We start from the raw sequence: 19,660 nt of genomic DNA, 5'->3' as shown, positions 1-19,660 counted from the left end.
TACAAACACTTGACAGGGGCTGGCATCTCTGGAGGTGAGTGAGGAGGATACACCAAGGGCTCTAAAGTGGTGTGTGTGTGTGTGTGTGTGTTTCAGTCGATAGAGCACACGTTTCACCGGCGCACAATGCTGGTGGCAGAGTCCATCAACCATGTGGTGCAGTTCCTGTCCTTTAGGGCCCTCAATGCCATCGCCACTGCCAAGGTCTGTCTGTCTGTCTGTGTTTGTGGGTGTGGGTGTGTGTTTATTTGTGTGTTTGTGTGTGTATGTAGGGGGGGAGGGGCGGGTGTTGTGTGTGTAAGTGTGTGTGGTTGGGGGAGGGGGTATGTCTGTGTATATGTGTGTGTATGTGTTTATGTGTGTGTGTTTGTGTGTAATTGTGTTATTATGTTTGTGATTATTTTTGTGTGCATATGTGTTTGTCCTTTTTTTGTGTGTGTGTTTGTGTTTATGTGTGTGTGTGTTTATGTGGATGGGTTGGTGTGTTGTTCCTTTTTGTGTGTGTGTGTGTGTGGGTGTATTTGAGTGTGTGAATGTATGTGTATATGTATGTATAGGGGTCTGTATTTGAGTGTGTTGGTATGTCTATTTGTGTATATATGGAGATAAGCATCCACCCTCATCTGTGGCTACCTTCACTCAAAAGTATGGACACACAATGCACACATAGACACTGTATGACAAGCCTGGTGAGAGTAGCCCAGATTCTGCATAATAATCTGAAATAACATAACAAAGCACGGCACAGCACAACACTGCGCAGCTCAACACAATACACTGAGATACACTTCCATACAAATGTGTGAACATGCACACACACACATGCACATACACACACACACGCTTGCACACACACACACACACATGCACATACACACACACACGCTTGCACACACACACACACACACACACAAGCACACACACACACAAACACACGCGCATGCACTGTGAGTCAGTCAGTGTATAAGGTGTTCTCATGATTGTTACAGAAACGCATCATGTCTGACAAGAAGTACAGCGACAGAAGGCTGGATGTTCTGTCTGCTTTGGTTCTGGCAGAGTCTGCCCTGCACGGCCCAGGTCAGTTCCCCTCCCTGTTCTGTCTGCATGCCTTCAGTGGCTGTAGCTTCTATCTTCACTCGCATGTATCGGTGAGCTTTTGTGTGTATGACTCTTTTTTACCCTGCCATGCAGACAGCCATACTCCATTTTCAGGGTGTGCGTGTTGGGTATGATTCTGTTTTCATAACTCACCAAATGCTGACATGGATTACAGGATCTTTGAGTGAATTTGATCATCTGCATGTGAATGCACATGAAGGGGGTTCAGGCACAAGTGGTGTGCTCATGTGTTGACCAGGGAGATTGGAAAAAAACTCCACCCTCGACCCACCATTCCCTGATTAAACAGGAACAGAGAATGCTTATGAACAAAGGCAGAGTATTTTCGTAGAAGTTGAGGGGATGGAGACCGGTCTCCCCTGTTTTGGCTTCTGAGAAAGACTCAGAGATGCTAAAGGCTGATGAGAAAAATGCCATAAAATGTGAAAGACCTAGTGTGTGTGTTAGGGTGTTGTTGATGTTATTGCAGTGCATTTGGGTTTATGTAGGTTTGTGTGTTGTTGTGGTCATGTTGTCGATGTTATTGCATTGCAGAAGGGTTTATGTGGTGGTGGTGGTGTTGTGGTGGTGTTGATATTGCAGTACAGTTGGGTTTGTTTGGATTGATGTGGTGTTGTTTTCCTGTGGTGTTGATGATATAATAGCAGTATAGTTGGGTTTAGGTCGTTTTTTGTGGTGGTGTGTTGTTGGAATACAGTCGCGTTTATATGGGTTTATGTGTTGTTGTGGTGGTGATGATGTCATTGCAGCACAGCCAGGTTTATGAGGGTTTATGTGTTTTGTCATTGTTGTGGTGTTGTTGATGTTATTGCAGTATATGTGGGTTTATGAGGTTCATGTGGTGTTGTGTTGTTGTTGACATGATTGCAGTACATGTGGGTTCATGAGGGTTCATGTGGTGTTGTTGATGTGATTGCAGTATATGTGGGTTCATGAGGGTTCATGTGGTGTTGTTGATGTGATTGCAGTATATGTGGGTTTTTGACAGTGTATGTGATGTTGTGTTGTTGTTGATGTGATTGCAGTATATGTAGGTTTTTGACGGTGTATGTGATGTTGTGTTGTTGTTGATGTAATTGCAGTACATGAGGGTTCATGTGGTGTTGTGTTGTTGTTGACATGATTGCAGTAGATGAGGGTTCATGTGTTTTGTTGTTGACATGATTGCAGTACATGTGGGTTCATGAGGGTTCATGTGGTGTTGTTGATGTGATTGCAGTACATGTGGGTTCATGAGGGTTCATGTGGTGTTGTTGATGTGATTGCAGTACATGTGGGTTCATGTGGGTTCATGTGGTGTTGTGTTGTTGTTGATGTGATTGCAGTATATGTGGGTTTTTGACAGTCTATGTGGTGTTGTGTTGTTGTTGATGTGATTGCAGTACATGTGGGTTCATGTGGTGTTGTGTTGTTGTTGATGTGATTGCAGTATGTGTGGGTTTTTGACAGTCTATGTAGTGTTGTGTTGTTGTTGACATGATTGCAGTATATGTGGGTTCATGAGGGTTCATGTGGTGTTGTGCAGGGACCAAAGAGAGACGACTGGTGGTGAAGTTAGCACTTGCTGTGGGAACAAAAATGGTCAGTGTGGAGATAATACATGTGTGTGTATGTGTTTGTGTGTGCGTGTGTGTGTGTGTGCGTGCATGCATGCGTGCATGCGCAAGTGAAATAGCCTAAGAGAAAGTGGAATTTGGGTGATTTATTGGTTGTTGGAGAGAGAAAGGTTTCAAGGTGTTTTTTTGTTTGTGTGTGATTTATCTTGCACTGTTTTTGTTTTTTGTGGGTATTTTTTTTTTTTTATAGCTTTTTGTGCCTATTACTAGGGATACATTTTAAAAAAACTTATTTATTTGACTCTGTACCAGGGCTTTTTTTCTTTTCTTGATTCTACCTACGATTTAAAGTAATGAAAGAAGAACTGGACAGCGGTGGGTAGGGAGGAAGCAAGAAACAGAAACCAGCTTCCACTGTAGCAGCAATATTAATAGGACATAAAATATTGTACATTATTATATGAATACTGATTGAACTTAGATGTACTCTCAATTGCCTGTTGGTACTTGAGACTTGACTCCCCCACACACTTGCCTGTAGGTAAGTACATGAGCACTTTATCATAAAGCCAGCTTTGGTCCTACTGCTGTGGCATGTGAAGACGGAAGTGAGTGTGGTTGTGTTGGTGCAGAGAGTGTTCATGAAGACTGACTGAAGTGAGTGTGGTTGTGTTGGTGCAGGGAGTGTTCATGAAGACTGAGTGTGGTTGTGTTGGTGCAGAGAGCGTTCATGAAGACTGAAGTGTGTGTGGTTGTGTTGGTGCAGAGAGTGTTCATGAAGACTGACTGAAGTGAGTGTGGTTGTGTTGGTGCAGAGAGTGTTCATGAAGCCTGAGTGTGGTTGTGTTGGTGCAGAGAGTGTTCATGAAGACTGACTGAAGTGAGTGTGGTTGTGTTGGTGCAGAGCGTTCATGAAGACTGAAATGTGCGTGGTTGTGTTGGTGCAGAGAGCGTTCATAAAGACTAAAGTGTGTGTGATTGTGTTGATGCAGAGAGTGTTCATGAAGCCTGAGTGTGGTTGTGTTGGTGCAGAGAGCGTTCATGAAGACTGACTGAAGTAAGTGTGGTTGTGTTGGTGCAGGGAGTGTGCATGAAGCCTGAGTGTGGTTGTGTTGGTGCAGAGAGCGTTCATGAAGACTGACTGAAGTGAGTGTGGTTGTGTTGGTGCAGAGAGTGTTCATGAAGACTGACTGAAGTGAGTGTGGTTGTGTTGGTGCAGGGAGTGTTCATGAAGACTGAAGTGTGTGTGATTGTGTTGATGCAGAGCGTTCATGAAGACTGAAGTGTGTGTGGTTGTGTTGGTGCAGAGAGTGTTCATGAAGCCTGAGTGTGGTTGTGTTGGTGCAGAGAGCGTTCATGAAGACTGACTGAAGTGAGTGTGGTTGTGTTGGTGCAGGGAGTGTGCATGAAGCCTGAGTGTGGTTGTGTTGGTGCAGAGAGCGTTCATGAAGACTGACTGAAGTGAGTGTGGTTGTGTTGGTGCAGAGAGTGTTCATGAAGACTGACTGAAGTGAGTGTGGTTGTGTTGGTGCAGAGAGTGTTCATGAAGACTGAAGTGTGTGTGGTTGTGTTGGTGCAGAGAGCGTTCATGAAGACTGACTGAAGTGAGTGTGGTTGTGTTGGTGCAGAGAGCGTTCATGAAGACTGAGTGTGGTTGTGTTGGTGCAGAGAGCGTTCATGAAGACTGAGTGTGGTTGTGTTGGTGCAGAGAGCGTTCATGAAGACTGAAGTGTGTGTGGTTGTGTTGGTGCAGAGAGCGTTCATGAAGACTGAAGTGAGTGTGGTTGTGTTGGTGCAGAGAGCGTTCAAAGACGACGAGAAGGCCAGTTTGGACGACACCCTGAAGAAGCTGGACCTCATCTGTCAGTTCAGGGAAAAGTCAGTGCTCCCCCACTTCTTTTTGTTGTTGTGCTTGTTGTCCCTGCCCCATTGTCTGCACTGTTAGAGTGGCATTACTTACACACCACTCATTCTGTGCCCCACACCCACACAGCCACACCTGGGTTCCTCTGCCACAGTGTCAGCACCAGCAGTCCACAGGGAACAATTGATGTTAGGTTGCCAGGAGGCCACACAGCAGATGAGACCCAGCAGTGCTGCTGAATAAGTCTTTTGTGGTGTTCAGTGGTGGCTGTTATGATTCAACATATTCAGGAGACCGCCTAATATGCTCCCTATTGACAAAAACAGCTGTTTATTCACTGGAGTCGAACTGAAGAGAAGAAGAGAGAGAATGAGATTGTAGACATGGGTGTGAATACTTTCATGACTTTGGAGTGGGGGAAAGAGATCAGGATGTGACTGAACAAGTGCACTTGGAAAAGGGGGTTGAGGTGGGGGAATCTGAAAGGGTGTATGTATGCAGGCATGGGTGTATGTATGGGATGGGTGGGGGTATACGTCTGTGAGTATGTGTATATGTTAAAACATTTTTTGAGATACTGATGCTGATGATATTTGGTACATTGATTTGTTAGATATGTTTATTTTGAAATTCTATTCATATCATTAGTTTCTAAAATTTGATTTTCTTAGTGTTGCTCGGTTGATATTAATTCAAATGATTGTTGAAATGTCATAACAGCAAAACGTTAATCTGACAATAAATGGTTTCAGTTAGTCAGTGTGAAATATTGGCTCCATTGGTGAGTGGACATAAAGACTGCATATTTGCATCTTTCTTTTCTTTCATTTCTTGGTCTCCATATTTTCATGACATATTCTCACAAATGTATGCATGCACACAGGCACGCACATATATGAAAATGACGCACGTTATGACACAGCTGTGTTGTGGGTGTGTCCCCAGACTGCGAGCGGCGTGTGACTGCAGTTTCATTTACTGGCATCGTGTCATCTTCCCCATCTACCTGGATGACATGTGTGAGAATGTCACTGACACTCACAGAGTACAGGTAGTTTTTTCAGTTTTCTAATTTGGTTTTTCATTTTTGTCTTCTTCTTCTTATCATTGCCATCATTGTTATCGTCATTATGATTATGATTGCTTTCTTCTTCTCCTTCTTCTTCTTCTTCTTTTTTTTCTTTTCCTCCTTCTCTCTTCTCTCCTCCACCTTCTCCTCTTCCTCCTCCTCCTTATTCTCTTTTTCTTCTTCTTCTTATTATTATAATAATTGTTTATGGTGTGTGATTATTTTTTTTTCCATTTTCTTTATATTTATCACTGCCTTCTTCATCTTATTCTTCATCTTTTTCTTCCTCTTCTTTTCATTGTCATCATTGCTTACTCATAGTGTATGTTTTATTGTCATCATTGTCATCGTTATTCATGGCCGTCAGCATCATTATAATTGTAGTGGTGGCTGTGGAGGTTGTTGATGAGGGTGAGGTGTGTGTGTGTGTGTGTGTGTGTGTGTGTGTTACAGTACATGTTTGGGGCACTGAGGGACTGTGTGACCCCCATGACCCTGGTCAAGCACCTGCCCTCACCCCAGGTCCTGCTGGACGCCTTTGACCGGGAGATCTCTGGTCACCTCAAGGACGTGAGTTCACCTCACACGCACACACACACACACACACACACGCACACACACGTACACACATGCATGAGTGCACAGCAAAGAAATGAGTACTTTTCTGTCAGTGAAATCTCTGCACATCTAAAGTATTGGTAATTTTTATTCTGAAAAGAAATTCCCCAAGAGGAAAATATGATTGCTGTTTCTGAGAGTCAGCACACTTTAAATACATCAGGACATCTTTGATACAGAAACTATATATTTTATAAAAACCAGTGCAGGTATGATGGATCTCTGCTTTTAATGTAGCTTGAATGTTATTTATGCATGGAAGTCAAAAACAGTCATAAAGAACTAAATTAATTCCACGCATTCCTGTCCTAACAACAAGCATTCCTGTCAGACTGCAAAGCATTCCTGTCCCAACTACAAGCATTCCTGTCCTAAGATCCTGTCCTAACTGCAAGCATTCCTGTCCTAAGATCCTCTCCTAACTGCAAGCATTCCTGTCAGACTGCAAAGCATTCCTGTCCTAACTGCAAGCACTCCTGTGCTGACTGCAAGCATCCCTGTCCTAACTGCAAGCATTCCTGTTCTAACTCCTGTCCAAACTACAGGCATTCCTATGCTGACTGTGAGCATCCCTGTCCTAACTCCAAGCATTCCTGTGCTGACTGCAAACATTCTTGTCCGTACTCCTGTCCAAACAAAAAGCATTCCTGTCCTGACCGCAAACATTTCTGTGCAAACTGCAAACATTCCTGTCCAAACAACAAGCATTCCTGTCATAACTGCAAGCATTTCTGTGCTAATTGCAAACATTGCTGTGCTAACTGCAAACATTCCTGTGCTAACTGCAAGCATTCCTGTCCTAACTGCAAACATTCCTGTGCTAACAGCAAGCATTCCTGTGCTAACAGCAAGCATTCCTGTGCTAACAGCAAGCATTCCAGTGCTAACCGCAGTATTTTTTATTTCCTCTTTGTGGCAGCATCTCCTGGACCCTCTGTGTCGCTCCATAGAGACTGACCTTCGTCTGCACATTCACCTTCACCTTCAGCTGGATGACCGTAACCCCTTCAAGGTCGGCCTGCGTGACCTCTCACACCTGCTGCGGGTGCGGCCCATCCGGTTCTTCCAACGCAGAATCAATGTCAAAGGTCAGGGGTGTTTGTACACACAGGTTTATGTGTCAAAAGTCTTCTTTTTTTACATTTCTTTTTATTTAACAGAATTGAGTCAAGGACAATGTCTTTTCTGCTGTTGGCTGTCTTTCAGGTGTTAAATGCATGCCGCACAGTGAACCTGGTTTTATCATATCACCCAGAAAACTAGCACCCAGACCATCACTCGGGGTGGAGCTTGGGTGACATGGTGGTGGGTGGGTGAGTGGGAGTATTTGGGGGGACTTTGCTTTTTTCTTGCAGTAAAACTGATGGACAGTTTTTCATTGCAAAGACTAGAAGAAAATTCGCTTACCTCTTGATGAATGAAAGCAATAACATTTTCAAGCCAAATCGTTTGGGGAAGAAAAGAAAGAAAAGCTGACAAGCGACATAGAAAGCTGTTTTGAACTGACTGCTCACGCATGCAAAGGCCGAGTGGTTAAAGCACTGCACATTCAACCCAAGGGTTTTGGGTTTGAATCTCAGTCACAGCACTTGATGGGTCATCAGCAAAGATGTTTTTTTCTGACCTCCCAGGTCAACAAATGTGTCGACTTGCTCCTGCCTGAACCACCTTTGTGTCTGAATACGTGCAGGAGATAAAATGTGCATGTTAAAGATCCTGTAATCAATGTCAGCGTTTGGTTGGTTATGGAAATATGAGCAAACCCATCATGCACACCTAAGAAATTGGAGTACGGCTGCCCACTTGGCTGGGTAAAAGCAGTCATGCACATGAAAGTCTACTCCTACGTACAAGTGAATGTGGGAGTTGAAGTCTATGAAGGCAGAAGAAGATGTGATAGCGACACTGTGTGATTTGTTTGTTGCCTGTGTAATTGTGTGTTCATCCGAAATGTGACAGCGTTACTGTGTGATTGTGTGTTACCTGTGTGTTTGTGTGTTGCCTGTGTGATTGTGGGTTCATCCGAAATGTGACAGCGTTACTGTGTGATTGTGTGTTACCTGTGTGTTTGTGTGTTGCCTGTGTGATTGTGGGTTCCTCCGAAATGTGACAGCGTTACTGTGTGATTGTGTGTTACCTGTGTGTTTGTGTGTTGCCTGTGTGATTGTGGGTTCCTCCGAAATGTGACAGTGTTACTGTGTGATTCTGTGTTACTGTGTTGCCTGTGTGATTGTGTGTCCAGTATAAATGTGACATTGTCACTTATGTGATGTGTGTCCAGCCTGTGTGTGATAGCTTTACTTGTGTGAATGTGTGTCCAGCCTGTGTGTGATAGTGTTACTTGTGTGAATGTGTGTCCAGCCTGTGTGTTACCTGTGTAACTGAGTGTTACCTGTGTGATGTGTCCAGCCTGTGTGTGATAGCATTACCTGTGTGATTGTGTGTTTGATTGTGTGTTACTTGTGTGATTGTGTGTTACCTGTTACCTGTGTGATTATGTTTTACCTGTGTTACCTTGTGATGTGTGTTACCTGTGTGATTGTGTGTTACCTGTGTGATACCTGTGTGATTGTGTGTTACCTGTTACCTGTGTGATTGTATGTTACCTGTGTGATGTGTGTTACCTGTGTGATGTGTTAGCCTTCGTGGAGCACTACCTGAACAAGACATTCTACAACCTGACCACTGTGGCTCTGCATGACTGGAAGACATACGGGGAGATGAAGAACATGGCTGAACAGAAGTATGGCTTGACTCTCATCGACTCCCATCTGCCCAGTCAGACACTGGAACAGGTGGGTAGGGGGGAAGTGGGGAGGTGGTGGTGCTTAGGAAATGACATGTGTTTGTATGCACGTGAGTGTGACTTGAATCTACTGTTATGGAACCCAAATGGATTAATATACACAGCAGTGTAACAAAAGGAACAAACGGAATGGTTATCCAAGACGCATGCACTGAAACACTTATTTGGCAAGTGGTCATTGACCATTGTCGCAGTTTGATAAAGCGTGTAGTTTCACATTATTTTTCAATATATTTTGTTTGATCACATTTGATGGTTGAGTATATTGCTGTACATGGGTGGTTAGATAGTTTCACAAGTCATTCTGCAATATACACGTGTCTTGGAAACGAAATGTACCATCAACATCTTCAGACATAGAATTTTTGACTCACTTGTGACACCAAATTAGGCGTAAAAATAGGAAAAATTCAGTTCTTTCCAGTCATCTTGTTTAAAACAATATTGCACCTCTGGGATGGGGACAAAAAAATAAAAAAGGAAGCCTAATTATATGCAAACTGCATTTACTGTTATATTTATATTTTTTGTATTCTCTAAACTTGGCACTTTGATCTGATATTCTGACCCAACAACAAGAGCAGTCATTATTATCATTTTTTGTTCAAACAGGAACTTCTTTTGCTAAGCATGGAAGTTTTATTTATTTTGCAAACGTTTTTGGTGCAGATAGTAAAAAAGGGAAATTACTCTGTAATTAATGCTAGGGGACTTAATTTGCTTTAAACTGATCTTTCTCATCTTAAACATTACATTTTGAAATTATACTCAATACATAAAAAGCTTGTTGTTTTTTTTTTTTTAAGTGTATCACAAGTGAGTCTTGAAGGCCTTGCCTCTCTTGTTTTCTCTTGGAATGTTAACCTTCCTAACTCACGTCATGCGAGCTTAGTCTCAGTTTACAAACAAAGAGCTGGTTTGTTAGAAGGATCAGTTTTGTGAATTCAGTCATTCCCTATTTGATAGTTATTGCTTTTGATTTTGTTACGGAAGTCTTCTTGCTGTGTTTCTTTTTTCTCTGTTTCTCTCTCTGAATATATCCATGTGTATGTGTGAGAGAGAGAGTGTGTGTATGTGTGTGAGAATGAGAGAGAGAGAGAGAGTGTATGTGTGTGAGAATGAGAGAGAGAGAGTGTGTATGTGTGTGTATATCTTCATATGTATTTATAATATATTCAGGGTATAGAACTGTTCGAGATCATGCGGAACATCCATGTGTTTGTGTCCGTTGCAACCTGAACAACCAGATCTTTGTGGAGAGAGAGAGAGTGAGTGTGTGTGTGTGAGTGATTATATATATCTCTGTATATGTGTATGGTATGTTCAGGGTCTGGATCATGCAGAACATCCACGTGTTTGTGCCCAAGTATCTGTACAAGCTGAGCAACCAGATCTTTGTGGAGAGAGAGAGAGCAAGTGTGTGTGTGTGTGTGTGTGTGTGATTATATATATCTCTGTATGTATGTATGTATATGTGTATGGTATGTTCAGGGTCTGGATGTGCTGGAGATCATGCGGAACATCCACGTGTTTGTGTCCAAGTACCTGTACAACCTGAACAACCAGATCTTTGTGGAGCGCACGTCCAACAACAAACACCTCAACACCATCAACATCCGCCACATCGCCAACTCCATCCGCACCCACGGCATCGGCATCATGAACACCACCGTCAGTACTCATCTATGTCACTCGGCTGTTTGGGAGGACTGGTGTACTCTTCAAAGTGATGTCTAGTGCATTGTGTAGAGTGCTGGTGTACTCTTCAAAGTGATGTTTAGTACATTTTGTAGAGTGCTGTTGTACTGTTAGCAGTGATGTCTCGTACATTTTGTAGAGTGCTGGTGTACTGTTAGCAATGATGTCTAGTAGACTGTGGAGAGTACTGGTAAACCCTTCATGCTGGTGTTTATTTACACTCTCTAGAGTGCTGTTCTGCTCTTCACGCTGATGATTTTTACAGTGTAGAGTAGTGGTGTACTCTTCACACTGATGTCTAGTACACTGTGTAGAGTGTACAGTCCAACACTTTAACTACTTCGCTGTTGCACCCGTCATCATTGTGTTATAAGAAGCTCTGTTTCAACACCAAGCAACATGATCACACTGTGAACATTTGCTCCATTTGTTTGTGAGAGTGAGAACAGAGGGACAGGTTGTGTGTGTGTGTGTGTGTGTGTGTGTGTGTGTGTGTGTGTTTTGTCTTGAGATCACTGATTCCATTTGAAGGGGAAATGGTTGGGCTGGATCTGTATACTGGCTTCCTTCTTCGTTCTTCTTAAAAGTGTTTGTTGGTTTTTCTTTTAGATAGTTTAGTGGGGTTTTTTTTTATGTTTGTTATGTTTTTTTCAGGTGAACTTCACATTCCAGTTTCTGAGGAAGAAGTTCTTCATCTTCTCTCAGTTCATGTATGATGAGCACATCAAGTCTCGTCTCATCAAGGTGATTTCTGTGTGTGTGTGTGTGTGTGTGTGTGTGTGTGTGTGTAGTGATTCTGTGTGTGTGTGTGTGTGTGTGTGTGTGTGTAATGATTCTCTGTGCGTGTATATTTGTGTGTGCGTGTGTGCGCGCGCGTGTGTGTGTGTAGATATGCATATGTGTAATTGTCGTACATGTATGGATGGATGGATGCATGTATGTATATATGTATGTAATCTATCTACCTATGTATGTATGTATGTATGTATGTAATCTATCTACCTATGTATGTATGTATGTAATCTATCTACCTATCTATCTATCTATCTATCTATATCTAGTGAATAGTATATCTGTATCTGTGTGTAACTAAATGTATATGTGCTGTGTGTGCAGGACTGGAAGTTCTTCAGGGAGAACCACATGCAGGCTGACCAGCAGGTAGGGTGCAGGTGACAGAGGTGCACATGGCAGGGAGGGGGGGGGGGCAGGTGTTGCTGCACATTCACTGCCACTGTTTGTTTATCATACATTTGAGCACATGCTGAATTCTTCACATGACAGTGAGGATCACGGCGTAGATTTCCTTTTATGTGGTGTGGGTCACTGTGTGTCTAGTGCTGGGTGTAGGCCGTAGATGTGTATGGCAGGTTTCTTTGAATGGTGTTAGAACTAAATGTATGAATGAATAAGTGAAATATGAATGCACTTACCCATACACATTCTGTCTCACACATACACACTTAAATAGTTTTCCTTTATGCTTGGGAACCTACAGCATATATGCGCAGCCCTGCACGCAGCCCTCTGTGCACTCATTCACACCCACATGAATGGGTATGTGTACTCACTTCCACTGCACACTTACAGACCCCCCCCCCACACACACACACATAGATGAACATACACATGCAAAAAACACAGGCACATACTCTCACTCTCTCTCACACATCCAACTCACACTGCAGAGACACATGAAACACTGATGCCCTGTCTGTGACCTTGCAGTACCCCTATGAACGTGCAGACAAGTTCAACAAAGCTATCCGTAAACTGGGCCTGACACCTGACGGAGAGAGCTACCTGGACCAGTTCCGCACCTTGATCACACAGATAGGTAATGTATACCTGGTGGACAGGTGATGTCCTATACACCTGGGGCCGTATTCAAGACAAAAATCATTTTGCCTGAAGGCATGTTACCCTTGACAGGGCAGGGACTCGCGATTACAGTTATCATCATATTCATGACACACAAACTGCACTCAGGCAGCTAACCCGTGGTCTATAAATAAATATCCGGGGGATTCCCTTCTGCGCATGCTCTTTTACTTCACACCGCGCCACAGTGTGACAATTTAAAAAAAAAAAAAAATCTTCAGTGGCAAAGCATCAATTAGAGTCAGGAACTTGTCAGATCTAGGGGCCACTTTTACATTCTGACACATTGTCCAGCTTTTCAGCTAACTGTAAAAATAGAATAAAATAACGGAGTTCATATTCAAATATTTCTCTGGAATGAACAAATTTCGATGATCTACAAACATTGGGCATTCCATAATTTATCGTCTGTAAGTGCACTCACTTGACAGCTACATATGTAATTCATATGGAATATAATGACGTCTACCAGTCTCAATACGTTGATTTTGACTGCCAATCAAACAAAGGATAAAATCAAACTATCAGAGGCCATATTCAAGACACGTTTTCTTTGCAAAACGCCTGTTTTCCCTTCACAAAACCAGTGCAACAAAAGGATTCGCCATATTTACCTCTGTTTCATGGGCAGTCACCCTTGGCAGATAGTAAGGGTAAATTGCCTTTGGGTTTGTAGAACCTCAGGTAGGTTCTTGTGTTCCTGAACACCGGCTATTGCAAACCCTCAGGCAGTTTGCCTTGCCTCAGGCAGATTACCCGCAGGCACGATAGTCTCTTGAATACGGCCCGTGGTGGATAGGTAACGGTCTGAACATCTGGAGGATAGGTAACAGTTTGTACGAGTACCATTGGACTTCTGTTTTTACCCTGTCATGTAAGCAGCCAGCTTTATTGGTGTGTGTGCAATGGGTATGTTCTCGTTTCCATCACTCAGTGAAGACTGACATAAATCATGGGATGTTATCTGTAACTCATTGAGCTATGCGCCCAAGCATAGCCATGGCGTCAAAATTCATCTCATTAAAACTGTTTGTCATTCCTTCATATACACAGACCGTGAAGAAAGGGAACTTACTTTTACAGTATTTCTGAATGTGTCCACAGGAAAATGCGTTTTTGGGGGGCATCCATATGGCATGGAAGCCTACTGATGCTGTTGATATGAGCATTTGATCTTCTCTTGCATATGCACTCACAGGGGTTTCAGGCACTAGCAGATCTGCACATCTGTTGGCCTGGGAGGTTGGGAAAGTGTTCACCCTTAACCCACCAGGCACTGTGACCAGGATTCGATCCCAGGACCCTCAGATTGAAAATACACAGCTGTAGCACCCATCCTCTGTGTGTGTGTGTGTGTGTGTGTGTGTCTGTGTGTGTGTGTGTGTGTGTGTGTGTGTGTGTGTTTGAATAGTCTGGAGTTGACAGTGAATGAAGAAGTGATGTGGATTGGCAGGAATGGACACTGTGTACAGAGATGCCAACTGTTACAGTTTCGCTGCATTTTGTTATGCTTGATCATAGTTTGTTCCGACGTCAAAATTGTTCCAACGAGTTCATTTTCCACTACATTGGATGGTCACATGCTTTCCTGTCGTAACATTACCCAGATGCTCTAGACTTATTGCTCTTGAGGCCAGGGTACTCACAACTAACCTAGGTCTCACATGATGATGCTCAGCTATCACGGTCATGTTTACATAGAAACAGCATTAAGTGGAACGATCAGCTTAATCGTTTGCCCAAACAAGAGAGAACATAGCTAAATCAAGCTGCGTCTCGTTCAGTCAGCGTATGTGCCCTTTTGCTGATGTGACTGGGAGTGCAAGTGTTTCTACCAAATTCAAAATGTTCCGACCACATTTCCTGATTGTTCCTACATACACTTGACAGGGGTTGGTGTGTGTGTGTGTGTGTGTGCAGGCAATGTGATGGGCTACATCTGCACTCGATGGGTTGGGATATGTGTGTGGGGGGCAGGCAACGCAATGGGTTACATCCGCACTGGACAGGGGTTGGGGTGTGTGTGTGTGGCAGGCAGGGGTTGGAGTGTGTCTGTGCATGCAGTGCAATGGGCTTCATCGGCACTGAAAAGGGGTGGTGTGTGTGTGTGTGCAGGCAATGTGATGGGCTACATGCACACTTGACAGGGGTTGGTGTGTGTGTGTGTGTGTGCAGGCAACGCGATGGGCTACATCCGCATGGTGCGGTCAGGGGGCCTGCACTGCTGCAGCAACGCCATTCGCTTCATCCCTGACCTGGAGGACATCGTCACCTTTGAGGACCTGTCCCGGGAGGAGGGGCTGTCTGCAGAGTGCCAGGTGGCCGCCAGGTGAGTGGGTCTGTCACCTGTGTCAGATGTGTCATCTGTGTCAGGTGTGTCAGATGTGTCAGGTGTGTCAGGTCAGTCACCTGTGTCAGGTGTGTCAGGTCTGCCACCTGTGTCAGGTGTGTCAGGTCATCTGTGTCAGGTGTGTCAGGTCTGCCACCTGTGTCAGGTGTGTCAGGTCTGCCACCTTTGTCAGGTGTGTCAGGTCAGTCACCTGTGTCAGGTGTGTCAGGTCTGCCACCTGTGTCAGGTGTGTCAGGTCTGCCACCTGTGTCAGGTGTATGTCCAGGAGGAAGCTGGCAGAATTGTTCAGACACTTACCTGCCACCACAAAGTCCATGAGCTCCTGAGTTGGATTTCTGCTCTCACCCTTTCTCCCCAGTTTGACTGGAATGAACAAACTGAGCGTCCAGTTGTTCAGCTGAGATGATAAACCCAGGTCCTGAATGCGGCACTCATTTGGCACACTGAAAAAGAACCCATGGCAACAAAAGTGTTGTCCTCTGGCAAAATTCTGTAGAAGAAATCCACTTTGATGGTACAGAAATATATGTGCATGCACTCAAGGCCTGATGAGCGCGTTGGGTTAAGCTGCTGGTCGGGCATCTGCCTAGCTGATGTGATGAAGTGTATGGATTTGTCTGAAGGCCGTGACGACTCCTTGAGAAAATGAAACTGAAACAGAGTGGGAGGAGGGGGTGAGGGGGACAGGGAGAGGCCTGGGAGAGGAGACAGAAAGAAGTGTGTGTGTGTGTGTGTGTGTGTACGTGTGTGAATGTGTGTGTGTGCGTTTGTGTGTGAGATCTTCAGTTTAACGTCTGTTCACTACAAGTGTTATTTGTGTGTGTGTGTGTGTGTGTGTGTGTGTGTGTTTGTGTGTGTGTGCTGTGTATCTGTCCATGGTAGAAATATACATGTGTGTGTGTGTGTGTGTGTGTATGTTGTGTATATGCCCATGTTGTGTGTGTGTGTTGTCAGAAACCTGGACAGTGTGGTGGAGAACCTGACGAAGAACTTTGCTGAAGGCACCGAATACTTCAAGGTAAGGTACCTCTGTCTGTGTCTCTCTCCCTCCTAGGGAATTCTGTCATTTTTGTATTGTATCATATCATCTCCACCTCTCTTCCTGTCTAACACACTCTCTCACTTGTTTAACTTGTCTGTTCTTTATATTCTTTCTGCAGGACTTTTTTTTTTTTTTAACTATCTCTTTCTCCCCTTTTCATTAAATATACATGTGCTATTGTAACTGATGTAGATTAGCAAGGACAGATTGGAAGAATGGGCCATGCCTAAAATCTTAATCCTTGAATAAAAAATGTTTTGAGTTCTGAGTTCTGAGTTCTCACTGATCAAACTCACACTCATGCATAATTATGCACACACCCACATACACATTGCTAATTTATACACCAGGATGCAAGCGTAGAAAATTGTTGGTCTAAGCTTTTGTTAGACAGTTGATGACATTGCATTTGAATGTTACAGTCAAGGTGTGTTGTTACGTATGTTTAGGCTTTAAGATACAGCAGTTGTGTCCAGTGAAAAAAAGAGAAGAAACAAGTTTCCCCTATCTGCATTAATGACGTGTTAATTGTGAGTTGAGGCGTTTTGATTGATCAGAATTAATTTCTGGATCATTCGTTAAAAACGAAACAATTAATAGCTCTTAATCTCCTCTATCTGCATAAGTGAGATGTTAATTGTGAGTAGGAAGGTGGCAGAATGGTTAAGACGCTTATCTGCCAGTAAAAAAAGTCCATTAGGGCCTGGGTTCGAATCCCGCTTTCGTCCTTTCTCTGGAAAATCAAACTGAGTGCCTGGTCGTTTGGATGAGATGATAAACCGAGGTCCCATGTGCTTCATGCACTTGGCGCACTGAAAAAGAACCCATGGCAACAAGAGTGTTGTCCTCTGGCAGAACTGTGGAGAAGAAATCCACTCAGATAGGTACACAGATTTATCGCGTTGGTTTATGTAGCTGGTCAGTTGAATTTTTTAGACCACTGTCCAAGTTTGAGAACATGGGCAAACTCAGTGTTCAGATTTTAGCCATATGGTCACATCAGTTTGATACACAGACACAGACCCCCCCCCCCCCCCCCGCCCCTACACACACATGATTTCAAGATTTTAATTAACCTGTGACTCCTGTAAGGGTAGGGAGGGTTTTAGAACACACACACACATGGACGCCCCCCCCCTCCCACACACACACACACATACACATGCACACCTACATGTAACCCTAGACACACACATACACACACATGCACACCTATATGTCACCCTGTATAGACATGTGTGCACGCGCACACACACACACACATACTCACACACACACACACACACACACACACACACACACACATGCACACCTACATGTAACCCTACACAGACACCTGACAAGGTGTAACCATTGTGGATGTGATATATGTTTCAGATGCTGGTGGATGTGTTTGCTCCAGAGTTCCGCAAATCCAGGAACATGCACCTGAGGAACTTCTTTGTCATCCTGCCACCTCTGGTCAGTCGCTACCCTGGGTACACACACACCTTTAAACACACCAACACCTTCACACACACCTTGAACGCACCAACACCTTTACACACACCTTAAACACACACCACACACACCAACACCTTCACACACACCTTGAACACACCACACACGCCAACACCTTCACACACATCTTGAACACACACCACACACACCAACACCTCCACCCACACCTTGAACACACACCACACACACCAACAGCTTTACACACACCTTAAACACACACCACACACGTTAACACTTTCACACACACCTTACACACACACCAACACCTTCACACACACCTTAAACACACACCACACACACCAACACTTTGCACACACACCACACACACCAACACCTTCACACACACCTTAAACACACACCATGCACACCAACACCTTCACACATACCTTAAACACACATCACACACACCAACACACTTTCACACACACCTTACACACATACCAACACCTTCACACACACCACACACACCAACACCTTCACACACACCTCAAACACACACCACACACACCAGCACCTTCACACACACCTTACACACACACCACACACACCAGCACCTTCACACACACCTCACACACCTTTATACACCTTACATCTTGCCCACACATCATACACACGCACCTTACACACACCGCACACACACCTTGCATCATACACACAAATCACACACACCTTGCACACACCATACACACACACCTTACACCATATACACAAATGTCACAGACTTGCATCATACACACACACCTTACACACATGATACACACACACTTTACACACACTATAGACACACACCTTAGACCATACACACACATCATACCTTAGACCATACGCACACATTTCATATACACCACAAAATCAACCCTTGATGAGGGCTATCAACAGTATGTCAAATAGAGATGTCCAGTAAACAAGGTGTGGTGTGGCAAGGTGTGTGCGGTGCGGTGCGGTGTGGTGTGGTTGTGGTGCAATGTGGCGTGGCATGGTGTGTAATGTGTGACGTTGTGTGATGTGGGTGTGGTGTGGTGTAGCGTGTGCGTTGGGTGGTGTGGTAAGGTGTGACGTGGTGCGGTGTTGTGTGGTGCTGTGGTGCAGTGCAGTATGGTGTGGTGTGTTGCAATGTGGTGAGGTGTGATGCAGTGTGGTATGGTATGACATGGTGTGGTGTGGTGTGCGGTGTGGTGTGGTGTGGTGTGATGTGGTGCGGTGTGGTGTGGTGTGGTATTGTGTGTTGCACTGTGATGTGGCGTGGCGTGGCATGGTGTGTGATGTGTGGTGTTGTGCGGTGTGGCGTGCCGTGGTGTGCAATGTGGTGCGGTGTGGTGTGCAATGTGGTGTGGTGTGATGCGGCGTGGTGTGATGCGGCGTGGTGCGGTGCAGTGTGGTGCGGTGCAGTGTGGTGTGGTGTGGTGTGTGATATGGTGTGTGGTGTGTGACAGACGGTGAACTTTGTGGAGCACTCCATCAGCTGCAAGGAGAAGATGAACCGCAAGAACAAGGTGGGGGCTGCCTTCACCGATGATGGCTTTGCCATGGGTGAGTCTGTCTGTTTGTCTGTCTACCTGTCTGTCTGTCTGTCTCTTCCTGTCTGTCTGCCTGCCTGTCTGCTGTGTGTGATTGTGTGTATGTGTGTGTATTTGTGTGAGTGTTTGTGTGTGTGTGTGTGTGTGTGTATTTGTGTGAGTGTTTGTGTGTGTGTGTATGTGTGAATTGGTGTATAAGTGTGTGTGTGTGTGTATTTATATATGATATATTTAAATGTTTACACTTATGTACCACTGTATATGCCAGGTGTTGCCTATATCCTCAAACTGCTGGTCTAGTACTATGAGTTAGACATCCTTCACTGGCTTCTGTGTGTGTCTGTGTGTCTGTGTCTGTGTCTGTGCATGTGTCTGTGTTTATATGTACATATAAATATATATATGTGCGTGTTTATGCTTGTACATTGGTGAATTTCTGTGGTGTGTGTGTTGTGAGTCGGTGTTCGCTCTGTTTGTGTGTGTGTGTGTGTGTGTGTGTGTGTGTGTGTGTGTGTGTAGGGGGTGTGTTTTGTGCCTTTTTCCTGCAATTATTCATATCTGCAATTTGTAGTATTGTATTGGTGTATATAGATGTTTTTCCACTTCCATGTCCTCATGTGCTTGTGTGTGGTATACA

General features: G+C 44.3%; 1 protein-coding gene across 2 annotated transcripts in view; it reads left to right on the top strand.

The window, feature by feature from the left end:
* Nucleotides 1–19,660, top strand: part of LOC143284576 (WASH complex subunit 4-like) — a 53,578-nt gene that overhangs the window by 16,584 nt on the left and 17,334 nt on the right. For both annotated transcript variants that reach the window (XM_076591390.1, XM_076591391.1), the window contains exons 13-28: nucleotides 97–204; nucleotides 990–1,080; nucleotides 2,648–2,703; nucleotides 4,477–4,556; nucleotides 5,488–5,593; nucleotides 6,065–6,181; nucleotides 7,149–7,317; nucleotides 8,870–9,024; nucleotides 10,527–10,706; nucleotides 11,388–11,477; nucleotides 11,850–11,894; nucleotides 12,462–12,570; nucleotides 14,790–14,943; nucleotides 15,919–15,982; nucleotides 17,384–17,467; nucleotides 18,940–19,036. In XM_076591390.1, the coding sequence (XP_076447505.1) occupies nucleotides 97–204; nucleotides 990–1,080; nucleotides 2,648–2,703; nucleotides 4,477–4,556; nucleotides 5,488–5,593; nucleotides 6,065–6,181; nucleotides 7,149–7,317; nucleotides 8,870–9,024; nucleotides 10,527–10,706; nucleotides 11,388–11,477; nucleotides 11,850–11,894; nucleotides 12,462–12,570; nucleotides 14,790–14,943; nucleotides 15,919–15,982; nucleotides 17,384–17,467; nucleotides 18,940–19,036 (1,705 nt within the window). The remainder of the gene's footprint in view (nucleotides 1–96; nucleotides 205–989; nucleotides 1,081–2,647; nucleotides 2,704–4,476; nucleotides 4,557–5,487; nucleotides 5,594–6,064; nucleotides 6,182–7,148; nucleotides 7,318–8,869; nucleotides 9,025–10,526; nucleotides 10,707–11,387; nucleotides 11,478–11,849; nucleotides 11,895–12,461; nucleotides 12,571–14,789; nucleotides 14,944–15,918; nucleotides 15,983–17,383; nucleotides 17,468–18,939; nucleotides 19,037–19,660) is intronic.

The sequence above is a fragment of the Babylonia areolata genome, chromosome 8, assembly GCF_041734735.1.
Source record: "Babylonia areolata isolate BAREFJ2019XMU chromosome 8, ASM4173473v1, whole genome shotgun sequence".
Classification (NCBI taxonomy): domain Eukaryota; kingdom Metazoa; phylum Mollusca; class Gastropoda; order Neogastropoda; family Buccinidae; genus Babylonia; species Babylonia areolata.
This window is presented reverse-complemented; position numbering and strand designations above follow the sequence as displayed.